This window comes from Bombina bombina, chromosome 3 (assembly GCF_027579735.1).
Source record: "Bombina bombina isolate aBomBom1 chromosome 3, aBomBom1.pri, whole genome shotgun sequence".
NCBI lineage: Eukaryota > Metazoa > Chordata > Amphibia > Anura > Bombinatoridae > Bombina > Bombina bombina.
This window is the reverse complement of record NC_069501.1, coordinates 626,964,933-626,983,890: the sequence shown is the minus strand read 5'-3', so window position 1 is coordinate 626,983,890 and position 18,958 is coordinate 626,964,933. Positions and strand designations below refer to the sequence as shown.

At 37.3% G+C, this 18,958-nt stretch overlaps 1 protein-coding gene across 1 annotated transcript in view; it reads right to left on the bottom strand.

Moving 5' to 3' along the window:
* Positions 1-18,715, bottom strand: part of VAV1 (vav guanine nucleotide exchange factor 1) — a 214,518-nt gene extending 195,803 nt beyond the window's left edge. The window contains exons 1-2 of the mRNA XM_053707291.1: positions 18,270-18,715; positions 4,453-4,569 (exon numbers count right to left, since the gene is read on the bottom strand). Coding sequence (XP_053563266.1) covers positions 4,453-4,569; positions 18,270-18,473 — 321 coding nt within the window. The 5' untranslated portion in view covers positions 18,474-18,715. The remainder of the gene's footprint in view (positions 1-4,452; positions 4,570-18,269) is intronic.
* Between the last annotated feature and the right edge of the window lie 243 nt (positions 18,716-18,958).

Here is an 18,958-nt window from a genome sequence, read left to right as displayed (position 1 = left end):
GAGTGTATAATGTCCCTTTAAGCATTAATAGAGTTAATTCCCTCCCCTCCCCCCCTTTGTGGCTATAACAACTGCAAACTCTTCTGGGAAGGCTTTACATGATTTTGGAGAGTGTCTGTGGGAATTTGTGCCCATTTAGCCAAAAGAGCATTTGTGAGGTCAGGCATAGATGTTGAACAAGAAGATTTGACTCACAATCTGTGTTCCAATTCACTCCAAAGGTGTTTAATGTGGCAGAGGTCAGGGCTTTTTGCAGGCCACTCAATTTGTCAATAGATATTTCATTTCTATGCACTGGTTGTTATATACCTGTTAGTGTTAGGTGTGTGTGTGAAACATATATATACGGTACTGTGCAAAAGTTTTAGGCAGGTATGAAAAAATGCAAAGCGTGTGAACAGAAGAAAAATCTAAATCATATCAATATTGGGTGTGACCACCATTTGCCTTTAAAACAGCATCAATTCTTCTAGGTACATTTGCGCAAAGTTGGGGATTTTGTAGGCATATATCAAACAGGTGCTAATGATCATCAATTTAATATGTAGATTGTAACACAATTCTTATTTGAAACAGAAACAGCTGTGTAGGACCTGGTTTTTCAACAGCCGGCCACGGCACTACAGGTAGAGAATAAAACTGGGTGAGGTCACAGATGAAGGTGTGAGCCAAAACACGTCTGACCCCTCTTTCTCCTGCATGTAGTTTTACCTTTTTTTGTTTAGTTACAGATTCATGTCTTAATAAATGTCTAATTTGCTCCGTTTTCTTCATTTTTTCCTATGAGGAACAGCCAAATTCTGCCAACAAGGTGAGGTTGATGAAGACAAATTAATATCAAAAGGCATACATTATGACAAGACTAAGCACAGCAACAAGACACAAGGTAGTTATACTGCATCAGCAAGGTCTCTCCCAGGCAGACAAGGTTTTCCATATAAGCTTTCTAAGCTCTTTGGAAGATTTCCAGCAGTGCCATCAGCTCAAAATTCACAGAAACCAGTGGGACCTTGATACACCCATTTACTATCCAGAGAAGTGTGGGCAGAAGTGGTCTTCATGGAAGACCAATGGCCAAAAAGCCATACCTCTGATGTGGAAACAAGGCCAAATGACTCAACTATGCAAGAAAACACAGGAATTGGGGTGTAGAAAAATGCCGGCAGGTGCTCTGGACTGATGACTCAAAATTTTAAAGGGACATTCAACACCCGCTAGAACATAATTTCATGTTGTGTAAACTGAATCCAAAATTCGCCTGCACCACATCCCTGTTTTGTTTCTATATATAACGTCCAAGTAATCCTCATTGTTATAGCTTACCGTACTAACTAAATATGGCTGCCTAACTCCCCCCACCGTTACGTAGGGACCTTCTTTTTGAAAGGATCAGCCAATCATGATCCATTCCTCGGACTGAAAATTAAAGCGTGTTCACGGACCTTAGCGCATGCGTATTAGCACTGATATCTAGGAGTGTGCAATAGAAGACTCCTACAGCTCTTGTAATTGCGATCACGCTCGGTTTGTAATAAATGCGCATGCGCGATGACGTAGGAAGAGCGTCATCTGAAAATAACATGAACGTGCCTGAAGGGGATGTGTGATGGGGAAGAAGCATGAATGGGAGGAGTTAGGCGGCCATATTTTGTTAGTACGGTAAGCTATAACGATGAGGATTACTTGGACGTTATATATAGAAACAAGGCAGGGATGTGGTGCAGGCGGATTTTGGATTCTGTTTACACAACATGAAATTATGTTATAGCGGGTGTTGAATGTCCCTTTAAATATCTGGCTGTAGCAAAAGGCAGTTTGTTTGCCGAAAGGCTGGAGACCAGTACAAGAATAAGCATCTGGCAGGCAACAGTGAAGCATGCTGAAGATTTCTTCCGAATATGGGGCTTCATTTCTCCAAATGGAGAATTAATGGTCTCCTCAATGCTGAGAAGTACAGGCAGATACTTATCCATCATGCAATACAATCAGGGGGGGGGGGGTTATGTGATTGGCCCCAAACACACAGCCAAAGTAATTAAAAACAATGTTCAGCATAAAGAACAACAAGGAGTTCTCGAAGTGATGGTTATGATATGGCTCACGCAGAGCCCTAAGAGTCTGTCTGGGATAACATAAAGAGGCATAAACAACTGAGGCTGCCTAAATCCATACAATACCTGTGATTAGCTCTCCAAACCTACCTGGTAAGTTTCTTAAACTGTGTGCAAGTGTATCTAGAACAATTGATGCTGTTTTGATTTGGAGGCAAAGTGCGGTCACAGCAAATATTGATATGAATTAGATGTTTCTTCTGTTCACTCACTTTTTGTTAACTGATAAAAATAAACTATTAACAATTCTATTTTTTTAAAGCATTCTTACTTTCCACAATTTTTTCATACCTGCCTAAAACTGTTGCACAAAAGTGTGTGTGTGTATATATATATATAAAAATATATATGTATGTACAGTATATATACTGTCTATATATATATATATATATATATATATATATATATATATATATATGTGTGTGTGTGTGTGTGTGTGTGTAAGAACAGTACGGAGAGGACGCAATTGCTATTTGAGTTTAGTTAAGTCAATTGCTATTTGGCACATCTGCCATATGCAATATGGAAATTACAATGTGGTGCAGACACTTTCAAATTTTATGTCATGTAAAAACAAGAAAAGAACGGAATCCTGGTATAAACGACAGGGATTTCAACACTCTTTTTTCCAGAACGGGTATTGCCAAGTATAGTGATTTTCGGGTGTCAACAATTGTATGTTAATATGACCTTGCTTAAGGAAACTTTATTCCAAGTGTCCACGTAACTCCGTGCTTGTCTCTTTCTTGTGAGGTTCCATACAAACAATGATCTCCATCATCAGGGCGACGAAGCCCGGTCTGAACTTCAGACGAGCGGGTGAAACGCACGTCGGCATTGGCTAGGCCGACCAGGTCACGTGACGCACACAAAATACCGCAACTGTTTGGTCCCGGTGATGGAGATCGTTGTTTGTATGGAACCTCACAAGAAAGAGACAAGCACAGAGTTACGTGGACACTTGGAATAAAGTTTCCTTAAGCAAGGTCGTATTAACATACAATTGTTGACACCCGAAAATCACTATACTTGGCAATACCCGTTCTGGATGGGTCTCCCTATTGAGAGAATCTCTGGTATTTGAGTCACAATTGGTATTGACATGGTTATGTGCGTAGTTCTCGACACAATCAATTGAATTTTGGATGAATAAGTCTCTGCTTGGGATCATACATTTCTGGCTAAGACTTTGCACGAATGAACTTGCTCTTGCTTATGCTTGCTCAAACCTTGCAATACTGACATGCTGCCTGTACTTTGCTCTAACAATCTTGCATCCTGTTTACAGGCTTTCTTTTTGAGCTATGCATGTATGATATAATGTTGCTATAGGAAATAACAAGTATATATACTTAGTACTTGTAACTTTGTGCATTCTTATCTCGTTATGTACATATTTAGGGGGCCCACTTGCCTGTCTACTTAGATCCCATTTACGTACCTGCACAGCGCTATACCCCCCAATCTAGGGGTGCTGTGAGCAGCAGGGTGTAGTAGGACTAGAGGTGGTCTCCCTTGATATAAGAAAGAATACTTTGTACCTACAAATACATACTGTATCTATGAGTATAAGACTATTTGTTAATTCCTTCACAGATTTTATCATTTTAGCCTCTTAGATCCCATTTACTACCTGCCCAGGATACACCTCCTAGTCTCCTAAATAGGGGGTTCTGTGTGCAGCAGGGTGTAGCAGGCTAATATATACTTCTGTGACCTTTGTGAAATATTTGAGGTACTCTGAATACTAAAGCCGTATTTGCGTGTACCCCTGACCGGTCAGGTTTTATTTTTTTCATCAATGGGTTTTGAACTGTATCTATTAATGCATATGAATACTATTACTTAGACCTCTTGCATGACTGTGCCCTCCCGGTGTAGAGGAACTACTTTTCACAATTAAAATTACACATTAATGTTGTAGTGTCTGTGAGTTTTTTGAAAAAAGAGTGCTGAAATCCCTGTCGTTTATAGCAGGATTCCGTTCTTTGAATCTTTTCTTGTTTTTACATGACATATATATATGTGTGTGTGTATATAGAAGGAGAGAGATAGGGGGGAGGGACCGAGAGAGATAGATAGATAGATAGATAGAGGGGAAGGGATGGAGAGAGAGAGGTGGATAGGGGGGAGAGAGATGGAGAATGTGAGAGAGGGAGTTGGAGATGGGAAGGGATAGGGAGAGAACAAAAGTTAAAAAATAAAATAAAAGCTTAATATATTTTGTCATAATTGCTCCAATTCTTCCAAATAAACCCTACAGAAGTAGTAACAGGTATAGGCTATATTGATCAATACTCAGAGATATGTTGATACATAATGATAAAGATCATTTTCTTACCTTTCCAAAATCTCTGACATCGAATAGATCAAAAGCCTCAAACAGATCTGCTCTGCGCATTCCGAACTTGTCACTGCAGGTTGATAGAAATGTCCGGATATTCTTCAGACAAAGGAACTAGAACAGATAATCCATATGACAGATTGAGTTGTAGTACTATTGTCACTGTAAGGATGTGTCCGAATAATCTTATTATTCACAGCACAGTTTTTATTAATCGCATTGCTGGTATATATGTGGATAATGACACATACACATTTTAAGAAATAAACGGCAGTAAATACCCTTTTCATGTAATTTTGGATTTTTAAGTCTCAGAACTGGAAATGCACACTGGAAACTTCTGAAGACTAACCCTGGTACATACCTTCTTCTGACTGGAACTGCAAAACAATGTCACTTTTGCCAACAACATGACAATGGCCAGCCTTGTCTATTATATCAGTGTTTTTAAACTCCAGTCCTCAAGTACCCCAAACAGGCCAGATTTTCATGATATCTTATCTATAGCAAAGGTGAAATAATCATCTGATCAAGTAACCATGATTTCGAACCTTCTCTCAACCATCAGCTGATTTCTTCACCTGTGCTCTAGTTCAGATATCATGAAACTCTAGCCTTTTATGGGTACTTGAAGACAAGAGTTTAAAAACTAACGCCTAGATTTAGAGTTTGGCGTTAGCCGTCAAAAGCAGCGTTAAGGGGTCCTAACGCTGCTTTTTACCGCCCGCTGGTATTTAGAGTCAGTCAGGAAAGGGTCTAACGCTCACTTCCAAGCCGCGACTTTTCCATACCGCAGATCCCCTTACGCCAATTGCGTATCCTATCTTTTCAATGGGATCTTCCTAACGCCGGTATTTAGAGTCTTGGCTAAAGTGAGCGGTAGAGCCTCTACCGACAAGACTCCATCCGCAGGAAAAAGTCAGTAGTTAAGAGCTTTTTGGGCTAACGTCGGTTCATAAAGCTCTTAACTACTGTGCTCTAAAGTACACTAACAACCATAAACTACCTATGTACCCCTAAACCGAGGTCCCCCCACATCACCGCCACTCTAATAAAAATGTTTTAACCCCTAATCTGCCAACCTCACACCGCCACCACCTACATTATACCTATAAACCCCTAATCTGCTGCCCCTAACATCGCCGACACCTACATAATATTTATTAACCCCTAATCTGCCACCCCCAACGTCGCCGATACCTACCTACACTTATTAACCCCTAATCTTCTGACCGGAGCTCGCCGCTACTCTAATAAATGTATTAACCCCTAAACCGCCTCACTCCCGCCTCAAAAACCCTATAATAAATAGTATTAACCCCTAATCTACCCTCCCTAACATCGCCGACACCTAACTTCAAGTATTAACCGCTAATCTGCCCTCCCTAACATCGCCGACACCTAACTTCAAGTATTAACCCCTAATCTGCCCTCCCAAACATCGCCTAGCTATTGTACCTAGTTAAAATAAATACAAAGTTGCCTGTAAAATAAATATAAATTCTAAAATAGCTACAATATAATTATTCGTTATATTGTAGCTATATTAGGGTTTATTTTACAGGTAAGTATTTAGCTTTAAATAGGAATACTTTATTTAATAAGAGTTAATTTATTTCGTTAGATTAAAATTATATTTAACTTAGGGGGGTGTTAGGGTTAGGGTTAGACTTAGCTTTAGGGGTTAATACATTTATTAGAGTAGCGGCGAAGTCCAGTCGGCAGATTAGGGGTTAATACTTGAAGTTAGGTGTCGGCGATGTTAGGGAGGGCAGATTAGGGGTTAATACTGTTTATTATAGGGTTTGTGAGACGGGAGTGCGGCGGTTTAGTGGTTAATACATTTATTATAGTGGCGGAGAGCTCCGGTCGGCAGATTAGGGGTTAATAAGTGTAGGCAGGTAGCGGCGATGTTGGGGGGGCAGATTAGGGGTACATAGGGATAATGTAGGTTGCGGCGGTGTACGGAGCGGCAGATTACGGGTTAATTGTGTAATGCAGGTGTCAGCGATAGCGGGGGCAGCAGATTAGGGGTTAATAAGTGTAAGGTTAGGGGTGTTTAGACTCGGGTTCATGTTAGGGTGTTAGGTGCAGACTTAGAAAGTGTTTCCCCATAGGAAACAATGGGGCTGCGTTAGGAGCTTAACGCTGCTTTTTTGCAGGTGTTAGGTTTTTTTTCAGCCCAAACTGCCCCATTGTTTCCTATGGGGGAATCGTACACGAGCACGTTTTCCAGCTAGCCGCTACTGTAAGCAACGCTGGTATTGAGAGTTGAAGTGGCGGTAAATATGCCTTTACGCTCCCTTTTTGGAGCCTAACGCAGCCCTTCAGAGAACTCTCAATACCAGCGTTGTTTAAAAGGTGCGGGGGGAAAAAAAAAAGAGCGTTAGCTACGCGGGTCTTTACCGACAAAACTCTAAATCTATCCGACTGTACTTTAGTGACAGGCCCAGGTTGGTGCCTCCAAATAAGACAAAGAGTGGGTGCAGTTTGGGTCTGACTCTTGAGATTCAATTGCAGCAAACACAGTATTATTGTGTTTTTAAAATGTTTACACTTGGCTGATATATTATTTCATAGTAAGATACCAGAAATGTCTTGTAATTTTAAAATATGTTTAGTGTCCTCTTGCTGTTGTATAAATCACTCTGCAAGGAAACCATTGTTGTTGTTAGTATGATTTAAGTTTATTTGACACAGGATCGATAAATAATATTTTAGTATATAACAAATCATTTAAAGGGACAGTCAACACCAGAATTTTTGTTGTTTAGAAAGATAGATAATCCCTTTATTACCCATTCCCCAGTTTTGCATAACAAACACAGTTATAATAATACACGTTTTACCTCTGTAATTGCCTTGTATCTAAGCCTCGGCAGACTGTCCCTTTTTTTAGTTCATTTGATAGACTTGCACTTTAGCCAATCAGTGCTCACTCCTCAGTAAATTCACGTGTGTGAGCTCAATATTATCTATGTGAAACACATGAACTAATGCCCTCTAGTGGTGAAAAACTGTCAAAATGCTTTCAGATTAGAGGCGGTCTTCAAGGTCTAAGAAATTAGCATATGAACCTCCTATGATTAGCTTTCAATTAAGAATACCAAGAGAACAAAGCAAAATTGGTGATAAAAATAAATTGGAAATTTGTGTAAAATTACATGCCCTATTTGAATCATGAAAACTTTTTTTGGACTTGACTGTCCCTTTAAATACGATCAAGCCATATGCTAAAAATACAAGGTAAAAAATGTCTGCCTACTGGGATAGACGGTATGTAATATTGTACCATATAGAGTACCATTTGTTGTTTAGTAAAATATTGTGCTGGGACATAAGAATACAGTACGTGGCTTAGGAGGAACATTAGTTGCACATATGACATTAGCTATTGACTATATACAATGATGATGGCTGTTTGAGTTGAAATCATGTGAAATTCTTCATTATTATAATTTTGGGAAGACATTATTTCCTGGCCAAACCACTCGAACAAACTTTTAATTTCCTTTTATCACTACAGCTAGTTTATTTACAGTACATTTTTAATGATATATTTTGATTGGTTGAACAGTCTATTGGCCTTTTTTATGCAGTTTTACCACAGTAATAAAATGTATAGAAACATGAATCTGCTGCTTTGGAAGGAAACCAAATAAAAATAGTTCCTTTGCTTTAATATTTGATTTAATAGACTGTAATTACTTTATAAGTTTTCAGTACATTTTAACTAGATTTGATAGAATACTGTACTGTATTTTACATGTAATCTAATTACTTATAAAGAAAGATACATTATTTTTGTAATTTGGTAATGAAATTGCAGGTATCATTGATGACCTTATTATCAAACTCTTAATCCTGAACATTTTAATAATTAGATGAGTCTCCAATATAAATCTTCAATTTTTTCTGCTGACACATGGTGAGAGCTTCATTCTCTGTGCAAATATCTGAAGGGCACAGAACAGTTTTTTTTTTTTTTTAAAGGGACAGTCAACACTAGAATTTTTGTTGTTTAAAAAGAAAGATAATCCCTTTATTACCCATTCCGCAGTTTTGCATAACCAACACAGTTATAATAATATACTTTTTACCTCTGTGATTATCTTGTTTCTAAGCTTCTGCTGACTGCCCCCTTATTTCAGTTCTTTTGACAGACATGCAGTTTAGCCAATGAGTGCTCACTCCTAGGTCACTTTACATGCATGAGCTCAATGTTATCTATATGAAACGTGAACTAATGCCCTCTAGTGGTCCAAATGTATTCAGATTAGAGGCAGTCTTCAAGGTCTAAGAAATTAGCATATGAACCTCCTAGTTTTAGCTTTCAACTAAGAATACCAAGAGAACAAAGCAAAGTTGGTGATAAAAGTAAATTGGGAAGTTGTTTAAAATTGCATGCCCTATTTAAAACATGAAAGTTTTTATTGGACTTGACTTTCCCTTTAAGTTTACAATTAATGGAAAGTAAAAGGGAACTTAAAAAGCAGGGGAATATAGTATGAAATTATAAGGTATTTCAAGGACGTATGAATTCAGTAGAAAAATATAATTAAATTACTGAATATTGTAATAGTAAAATACATTACATATTGTGATGAGTATTATTAATTATAATAATAATATTAATAAGATTGATAATAATAATAATAATCATATAGGAAGTGGAGTATTAGTGTGTGTGTGTGTGGGGGGGGGGGGGGGGCTGTTGACAGTGACACAATGGACAAAAAAAGCCAGCATATGAATTTGAAATCTTTCCATATTTCTATAACATTGAGAAAACCAGCAAGCTTTTACTTCCCTGTAACTAAATACTCAAAAAGAGAGAGAAGTGCTCTAATCAGGAAATGAACAACAGCATAATAGCTTGTTCTACAGCTTGTTACCACCCTAGAGAGGAGAAAAGAAGAAGGGCGACTCCTAGTGCAGATCAATGCGATATTCTTAACCCTGTATCAGCAACCCAAGGTATAAGGCTACTCACATTTGGCAGCGCACCCAGTGGTGCAATTCACACAAACTGGACTATTAAAGTGGCCTAGTGCACATATTCTATGGACTCCCAGGTGTGTAGACTCTGATGTTACTACGGCAGGTAATCGTATCAAAGACATTCAAAAAGTGCTTGGATATAAAAATACTTTTATATTATAAAAAAATGTACAGAACATACAATAAAATGGTTAAAACCAATAGTATTATTCGCTACACGTTTCTCTGCGTCTACCGCGCCGTTTCCTCAGGCTTGTAATACTGATAGCACTTAGAGTCTCCTATTTACCCACCCACTACCAATCGTGAATCAGATACCTCCCTCTTACACAGGTGGCTAAATTGCAATCCCTATTCTAAACTTTAAAGGGTAATACAGTACAAATATTTGTGCGATCATACAATGTTTCAATTGTTTTTATACACATTGTAACCGATATATAACCGAATTTGTTTAAATATTGGTTCTCTTAATAGTAAGTGCCAATGTTTCGAAATAATTTCCTTTATATCTCTATAGCTATTATTATATCTTGTTATGAATGTAGTTTCATATTGTGAACTGCACAGAGATTTATTTTTTGCGACAAACATAGCTTCTCTATTGAGGGAACGTTGTCACAAAATAATGTTATTTTGTCACAAAAAATAAGAACTCTGATGAAACGCATCAGATAGGAGCTTACCTTGTGTGTTTATTGAAGCCTGCATCCCAATAAACCATTGGATATACCATGAGACCCAGTGTTTTCCTTTCCTCATCTCAAAGATATAATAATAGCTATAGAGATATAAAGGAAATTATTTCGAAACATTGGCACTTACTATTAAGAGACCCAATATTTAAACATTTTTGGAAAAGAAACCTTCTTATACCTTTAGGAGGGCACCCACTCTGAAAGAAAGATTGTCCCCTAGTAAGGTCGTAATGTGTAAACGTGGTCTGAATGACAAAAAAACGAGCTTATGGGACACCACTTAATATATTTAATACACTTAAAATTTGGACTTATAGATGTCAGCATAGTCGATGCCATATGTGCCAATACATAACAAATGGGTCCATATCTATTACATCATTTAGTACTGGGAAACATTCCAACTGACACAAAAAAATACTTGCAACTCATCCTATGTAGTTTATTGTATAAAATGCATATGTGGGCTACAATACATTGGTCGTACCTGCAGGAAGGTACAACAAAGATGGTCTGAACATCTTAGATGTATAGAAAGAGGCCTAGACAAATACAATACTTCCAGATATCATACCCTAGCACATGGTACTACAAAATGTGTAATGAAAATTACACCATTAGAAATCATTCCTATTAATAACTTACAGAATAGGATGTCTAGACTTCGTCGGCGTCAGCGTGAGACAAATTGGATCTATAAATTTGGATCCTTATACCCAGATGCCTCGATGAAGTTATAGATACTGGGGCCTTTTAACATAATTCTATAAGTTAGAGGTATTTGTTTTTATTATTTTTTAATTTCCCATTTACATTTATGACTATCAATAATTGATGCACCAGGTATACTGAGCTTATTTATTACCAATATATAGGATATTGTCATATCAGAGTTTATCAATATTTTTTTTTTAACGCGAGCATGTTGGGTTTACACATAGTATATATATCACATAATTTTTCATCACTCATATTAACTGCATTCACAAAGATAGATTACTCAACCCTGTAAATAACAGAGTTGGATCCATTTTTTGTAGAAACTATTGTCCAACTATTAAATCACATTCACCTAAGATTATTAGCATTTGTATGCAACAACAGTTTGTTATAGTATACATATGGTCTGTTTATCACTAAATATTATTTTTTAATTTATCACTACATATGTATCATCACACATATTTTACACTTTACTTTACTTCTTTATATGGGTATACTTCACCTTACGTTTTAATTTATTGTGTATAAGTGATTTAAGTACTTTTTATTATTTGAGGATAGAATATGTTTATGATATTCACTTGTATAATACACTATCAATTATCCGATTTCATCACATGCACCTGCGCACTTCCCTTTATCATCTTTATTATCTATGATATAATTGTTTAGCGACAGAATTGTAGGTTTGCCTATTGTATTTTGTTTAGAAGTTTATATAATGAACATATAGTTTATATTTTTTATATACAATCACTTTATAGTATATAATTATAGTGTATAATTCTGGTGTCTGTATGGTCTGTGGGAGGTTTGGTAGATACATCAACAAGCACATATTATGTTTTGACATTGCTCTGTAACGTAGGTCTTACGCCAATGATACACTATTGGTTCACATCACTAGACTATCATCATAGACTAACGGTTTTGAGACTTGTATCTGACATCAGTGAGACACAATTGGTTTATGTTACCACTCCTCCTTTTGGGCTTAGAGATCATTGCTCACTAAAGTGGGATGGTCCAATATACGTCACACACAACTCCCATAGAAGCAGCGCAGCTCATTATTATCCTTAAATGCCGAGTACCGGCCACTATTTTAGTTTAGATTTATTATATTATAGCAATTATTATGTTTATACTGTTCACCCTGCTATTTGTATTTTATGCAGTAATGCTTAACGGATATGTAGGCTACAATGACTAGAAGTTGGTTTCTCGGCAATAGGTTATTTTCTCACGCATATGTTCACTGGTTTATTATTCTCATCATCTATTAGATAGTGTTCTTTTGTTTTCTCATTAAGGTTACAATGTGTATAAAAACAATTGATCGCACAAATATTTGTATTAACCTTTAAAGTTTAGAATAGGGATTGCAATTTAGCCACCTGTGTAAGAGGGAGGTATCTGATTCACGATTGGTAGTGGGTGGGTTTATAGGAGACTTAAGTGCTATCAGTATTACAAGCCTGAGGAAACGATGCGGTAGACGCCAAGAAACGCGTAGCGAATAATACTATTGGTTTTAACCATTTTATTGTATGTTCTGTACATTTTTTTATAATATAAAAGTATTTTTATATCCAAGCACTTTTTGAATGTCTTTGATACGATTACCTGCCATAGTGACATCGGAGTCTACACACCTGGGAGTCCATAGAATATGTGCACTGGGCAACTTTAATAGTCCAGTTTGTGTGAATTGCACCACTGGGTGCGCTGCCAAATGTGAGTACCCTTATACCTTGGGTTGCTGATACGGGGTTAAGAATATCGCATTGATCTGCACTAGGATTCACCCTTCTTCTTTTCTCCTCTCTAGTTCTCTGAATCCTGTCTAGATTCTGGAAGGAGATGCCCTGATTTGTGCACAGTTTGCTGGGACACTGTAAAGTTCTCAGGCCGCATTACCTTTGCCTTCACACAATGTGAGTATATTTAATCAAAATTGTACTTCATTTTACCATCTATTGGCTACACTAGGAGGCGCCCTTTCTCTTCTCTATATAGTTACCACCCTAGGAGCAGCCTCTTTTTGCCTAAATGTACCTTTTACAAAGGTCATAATTTGCATCAACAAAAAGTGAGAGAAGTGCTCAATCCATAGAACAAACAATAGTGTAATAGCTTTTCCTATGGCTAGTAACCATCCGAGATGCCTTTCAGTCTGGTGCTGCCTAAAAAGCACAGTCCAGCCAAAGTACTAGAAAATCCCTCAGTCCAGTACTAAAATACCAGGCAACCCCCCTCTGAACAAGACATGGCTTTTTTTTTTTTAATTCATGTTTTTATTGAGGACATTGCAAAGAAAAGAAAGTTACATAGAAAATATGGAATACAATTTTGTCAAATATTTACGTCATATTCGATAGATTAAAGTTTATTCAAAGAAATTCAGTCCCTGTTTTTATCCCCTGTATGAAGTTGGCCACTTTTGGACCTGCATTCACAGTATTATTTAAAGCTAGTGGTTTACTATAAACATAAAAAACAAGAAAACAACAAAAGAGAAAGAGAATTTTGCATCATAAAGAAAAATGTTACATCGACATAGCAGGTTAAGCCATAGTAAGAAAAGAGATGCAAATTACCAGAACTGAATATTTTTACTTAAAGTGCAACCACACCTTTGCTAACATATGCATATGAAGCTTTTTCGGATGGATACTAAGTGTTTGGTTTAAACTTCAATTATGTATAGTTAAACTTCAGATATGTGGTTAATCCCTATAATTCTACAATGGTGATATATTTACTAAATATGTACTAGACCCACCCACATGCCACCTCGGGCGCCGGCGGCGCAAGGGGAGGTAAGACACAAGCACATAATATATACAATTTCTATTCCAACTTATACTGTGCCATCCTTATGGCTATGTGTAAGAGAGTCGGGAGATTCCAATTTGTCAAAAATTTATATTAAGTATTATAAGTTTTGTAGGCTATGTAGCCTATAATGTAAAGTTGTTGCTTATGTGTGACCTGAAACTCCCAAACTGTAAATGCAGTAACTATCTATATTGTAGATTGCTATATGGGGTCATATGTGTGTGAACAGTTTAGGTTTAAATTATGCCAAGGCTATGTACCCAGACTTGTAATTAATGTTACTTGTTGTGTTTATTTTTTCTAATTAAAGACAGTATAATATTATTGATCTACAAAACTGCATAACTGTTTAAATAATGAATATCAATGCAAGGCCTGACTACATTATATCTACAATCTTTGAAATAAAATGCATGGTCTTGTATAATTCATATTAGTTTAAGTAGTGTATATATAAATTAAAATGTAGGTATTCTTGCTTGATGCATTTATTATTGTAAATAAAAATATATTTTTAAAATAGATATTTATGTTATAAAAGACAGTTACATTATAATTATAGTATCACATAACTGCATGCCTGTTATGCAACAAAACAATTATAACACTAATGCCTATTGTAACATGAATATAACTTTTAAAATATATATTTATATTTAAAATAAAAAACACAAGAAAAAATAAAAACATTTAATGTATATGCTATAGTTAAAAGACTATGCATCATACATAAGAATGCATAATAACCCACAAGCTGCCCTAACCTAATCCCCTAATCAACCCCCATATAGGTATGAAAGGTGGTTAGCTGATTAAGACCCAATAAATGGTAACCATCAATAATCACCTAATCAATCCACATACAGGTATGCGGGGTAGTTAGGATATTAAAACCTGCAAAATACTAACTAACAATAATCACCCAATCAACCCCCATACAGGTATGGGGGGTGGTTAGGAAATTGAGGCCTAATCCGTCACCTTCCAACGCAAACCAGAACTACACTTACACCCTCTCTAAACTAGCCCTCCTCTATGCTACACCCCCCTACAAACTAACTCCACTAAGTTACAAAAAAAATAAAAAAGCTAAGTTACAAAAAAATAAACTAGAGTATCCAAAATAAAAAAATCATTATACCTAACACTAAACTACATGCCCCATAAACCCCCCACAAATATATTACAATAGCCCTTAAAAGGGACTTTTGTAGGGCATTGCCCTAAAGTGATCTTAGCTCTTTTACAAAAAAGTTACAAAACCCCCCACCTACATGAAAGTAACCCCCCAAAATAACAAAATCTAACTGTAAAAAGACCTAGCCTATAAAATAAAATTAAAAATAACCAACCCTATTATAAATAAAAAACACCCATATAAACATAGCAAGTGTATCATGTATTATTTTACTGTATAGCCTGAAGAAACAGCCCTTGAGAGGCTGAGAAACGCGTTGCTCTGTTTTTAATAAAGTATTGCTTTTATGATACACTTGCTGCTGCTCTATACTTTTTATCCTGCGGAGTGTGGAGTTGGGAGTGGATCCTGTTCGTTAGAGAGTGCAGTCTACTGGGCGGCTGGGAGGTCCCAGATCGCTTTTACTGCACCCGGAGGTGCGCTACACATTGTAAGTGTGACCATTAACTATCATTCTTGCCTGTTCCTACTGTGCTAGGCTATGGTAGCTCTGCTCTCTCACTTACAGGAACGGACGACTTGCCTGCCTACCTTCTGACCCGGTGCTTGATTTGTCGGCACACAGTGAGCTGGACCACTGTTTTATTTCCAGTCTGCCTTGTTAGCACCACTGGGTGCTTTACCTTTGTGAGTACCTACTTTTATCATATTGAATATTCCCAGTTTTGACATTACTAGGCCATGTTGGCGCCTCTGTGTTCTCTTTTCTTCAGATCATCTATTACCAGGGACTGGTCATCCTTTTGACAGAGTGCTGCCTCCATATTGGATACCAAGGACTTTATGTTTTGTTTACACATTTGGTAGTGATTGACGTGTATTGCTTTTGTTCATTACTTTTTATAAGGTTTTATATATGTTATTACCTCCTTAGGGTTCGTAGGTTTGGTTGTTTTACTAGTGAGGAAGTGCCCCCTATGGGAATTTTGTTTGTTCCACTCACACCTTTCCCATTTTTATTTTTTTGGGGTGTTTTTTTATTTTATTTTTAAGAATAGGGTTTGTTATTTTTAATGTAGGTGGGGAGGTTTTGTAACTTTTTTTGTTTTTGCAAAATAGCTAAGAACACTTTAGGGCACTGGTTTTCCAACCTGTTTTCAGGCCTCCCCAACAGGCAGCTAAAATAACTATATTAATAGCCAGCTGATTATTTCACCTGAGTTCAGATATCCTCAAAATGTGGCCTGTTAGGAAGGCCCGAGGACAGGTTTAAACAGTGCTTTAGGGCAATACCCTACAAAAGCCATTTTAAGGGCTATTGTAATTTATTTTAGTGTTAGGGTTCAGTTTTTTTTTTATTTTGAGGGGTTATTTTATGGGGCATGTAGTTTAGTGTTAGTGTTAGGTTTTTTATTATGGATAATGGAGTTTTTTTTTTTGTAACAGCTTTTTTTATTTTTTGTAATTTAGATTTTTTTGTAAATTAGTGGGGGTTAGTTTAGAGGGAGGGTTTAGTTTAGAGGGAGGTTAGTTTAGAGGGGTGGTTTAGTTTAGAGGGGGTTAGGTGTTAGGTAGAGTACGGCTAGATTTAGTTTGGGTTTTTGCAGTTATTTTTACTTAGATTTAAAAAAAATAGTAATCCTAATTTAGGGGATTTAGTTTAGAAAGGGGTTAGGTGCTAGGTTAGTTTGCGTTTTGGGTTTATAGTTAGCGGCATAGGGATTAATAGTTGATTGTGGTGGGTATGTGGCGGCATATGGGTTAATAGTTACTTGAGGTGGGTATGTGACAACATAGTGGTTAATAGATACTTGGGGTGGGTATTTGGCGGCAAAGGGGTTAATAGATAGATACTTGGGGTATGTGGCGACATAGGGGTTGATAGATACTAGCGGTGGGTATGTGGTGGGCATAGGGGTTAAGAGATAGATACTTGCGGTAGGTATGTGATGGTTTAGAGGTTAATAGTTAGAGACTCACGGTGGGCATGTGGTGGTTTAGATGTTTATTAGTGTAGTGTTAGTTTGCGATTGTGGGGTACTTTCGGTTTAGGGGTATAAGGATTACCAGTTAGGCAGACGGCAGTTTTATTCTAGGGATCCTTTACTATACATAGCCAATATGTTCGGCAATTCTGGATGTTGCCTAAGCCAGCATCGCCAACCAATGGCATGTAAACGGCGGATCCCTTAGACTATTTCGCCACCTCGTAGCACTTTCCATCATCGGGGGCCCCAATGAGCTTCTATTTCAAATACCAGTATATTGCACTTATAGCTTCAAACTGGAAAAAAAACAACTTTAACATAACCATTTTTCATGAAGAAAAAGAAAAATCCTGACCAAAAAAAGGTTTAAATAATGCTCTTTCATATGAATGCTTAACCTTGTAGAGCATAGTGCCCCTATAAATCTACTCTGTTATAAAGAATTATAGCCCACAGGCACAGAAGCACAGGATACCTACACTTGTTAACACAGGGTGACAATCCCTCTCTGTGCACAAGGATTATAGGATAGGACTCCTGCCAAGAACAAGTGCACACACACACAACTCATTCATTTTCTTGCAACAAAAAGCTGAGCAGAATTGATAGCACTTCCCGTTTTGCAGCTGACAGTAAATGTGCCCCTCCCCCACTTCTGCTGCAAGAAGAAAAGGTATAATGTGACAAAATGACAACTCTGACAAGCAAATATACAAGATCTCTACAGCATACTGTACAATACTGGAGACATAATCATTCACAGCAGGGCTCCCTGTGTGCTATGCTTTATGACACTACTTGTATATATGATTATTTTCAAGGCTGTACCAAATTTACAGTATCACACATTATAACAGATGCAGTTTGTGTATAAAGCCTGTGTAAATTAGTCTGCTGCTGACACTTTTATAACATATGGATATTTATAACATATATAGATAGCTAACACTCTAATTGTGTCAATGCAGTTGGATTAAAAGGACAGTGCATGTAATTACAAGATATTTCTGTTATGCTGCTATAGAATAACATATCAGCCAAGTCCTGATGTTTTTGAAATAAAAATAATATTTTTTACTGCAATTGTTTTTCAATAGCCAAACTGCACCTACCATTTGCCTTATTTGGAAAAAAACAGTCTAGGCTTTAGTCTGTAGTTAGTTTAAAATGCATTCTTTTGCTGCTGTTATCTGATAAAGTCAGCTAGGGACATATATGTAGCAGGGTTAAACTTGAGAAATCAGCAGGTGCATTTCGAGTTCTGAGAATTAGAAATTGCTAAATTTTCTGAGCTAAATTACACGAAAAGGGGGGGAAATAAATAATGAAAATATATTGCAAATTATTTTAAATAACTAAAGATTTGTTGATACTATCTACAGCTACTGGCTAAACCCTACAACCTGTGAGTTCTTTTTTACATACCTGAGACATTTGGGGCCGCACATTAATTTCTCGTAGGTTGACTGAATGGGGCATCAAGTTGTTGAGGAGTTGGCAGAGCAGTACACCGTCTCTCAGCGCTTGAGCAAGATCACACACCTGTGCAGTGTCCAGGGTTACACGATGATTGGGTGGGAGCACACGGCACTGGATTAACCAGCGGGCACAATGTCTCCAAAGTTCCATCTCCAATTGTTTCCTTAAAGGTGTGACCCTTAAAATAAAAGTATTGATACAGGACACAAAAGCAGAATGATGACCCTGCAGAGGAGTGGTACAAAGCGGAGAGAATAAGCTGGGCAGCAAAGAATACTAATATGCCCAGTGAAGAGAGTGCTGTAAGCAGTGATGTAGACCCAAAGCACAGTCGGACAGGGTGCTCCCTGCAGGGACACTTCCTGTGCCTAATGAGGAAGAGCCGTACTGACTTCCTCTTCTGCTACTGTAAGGGTGTCTGCCTGCTGGTGTATGTGTACGTAAGCGTGCATGTGAAAGGCTGCTTGTACACGCGTGCATGTGTAATATTTACTTGCACGGATGGATATGGGGAGGTGCATGTTCTATGGCTCCAAAGATTCCTTTCTCTATCTTTCTCATGGCTGGTAATGAATTATCAATTTGCTTTTTTCTGCAAAATGTTACATAAGTAGAAAGTATTTTAGCTTATTATT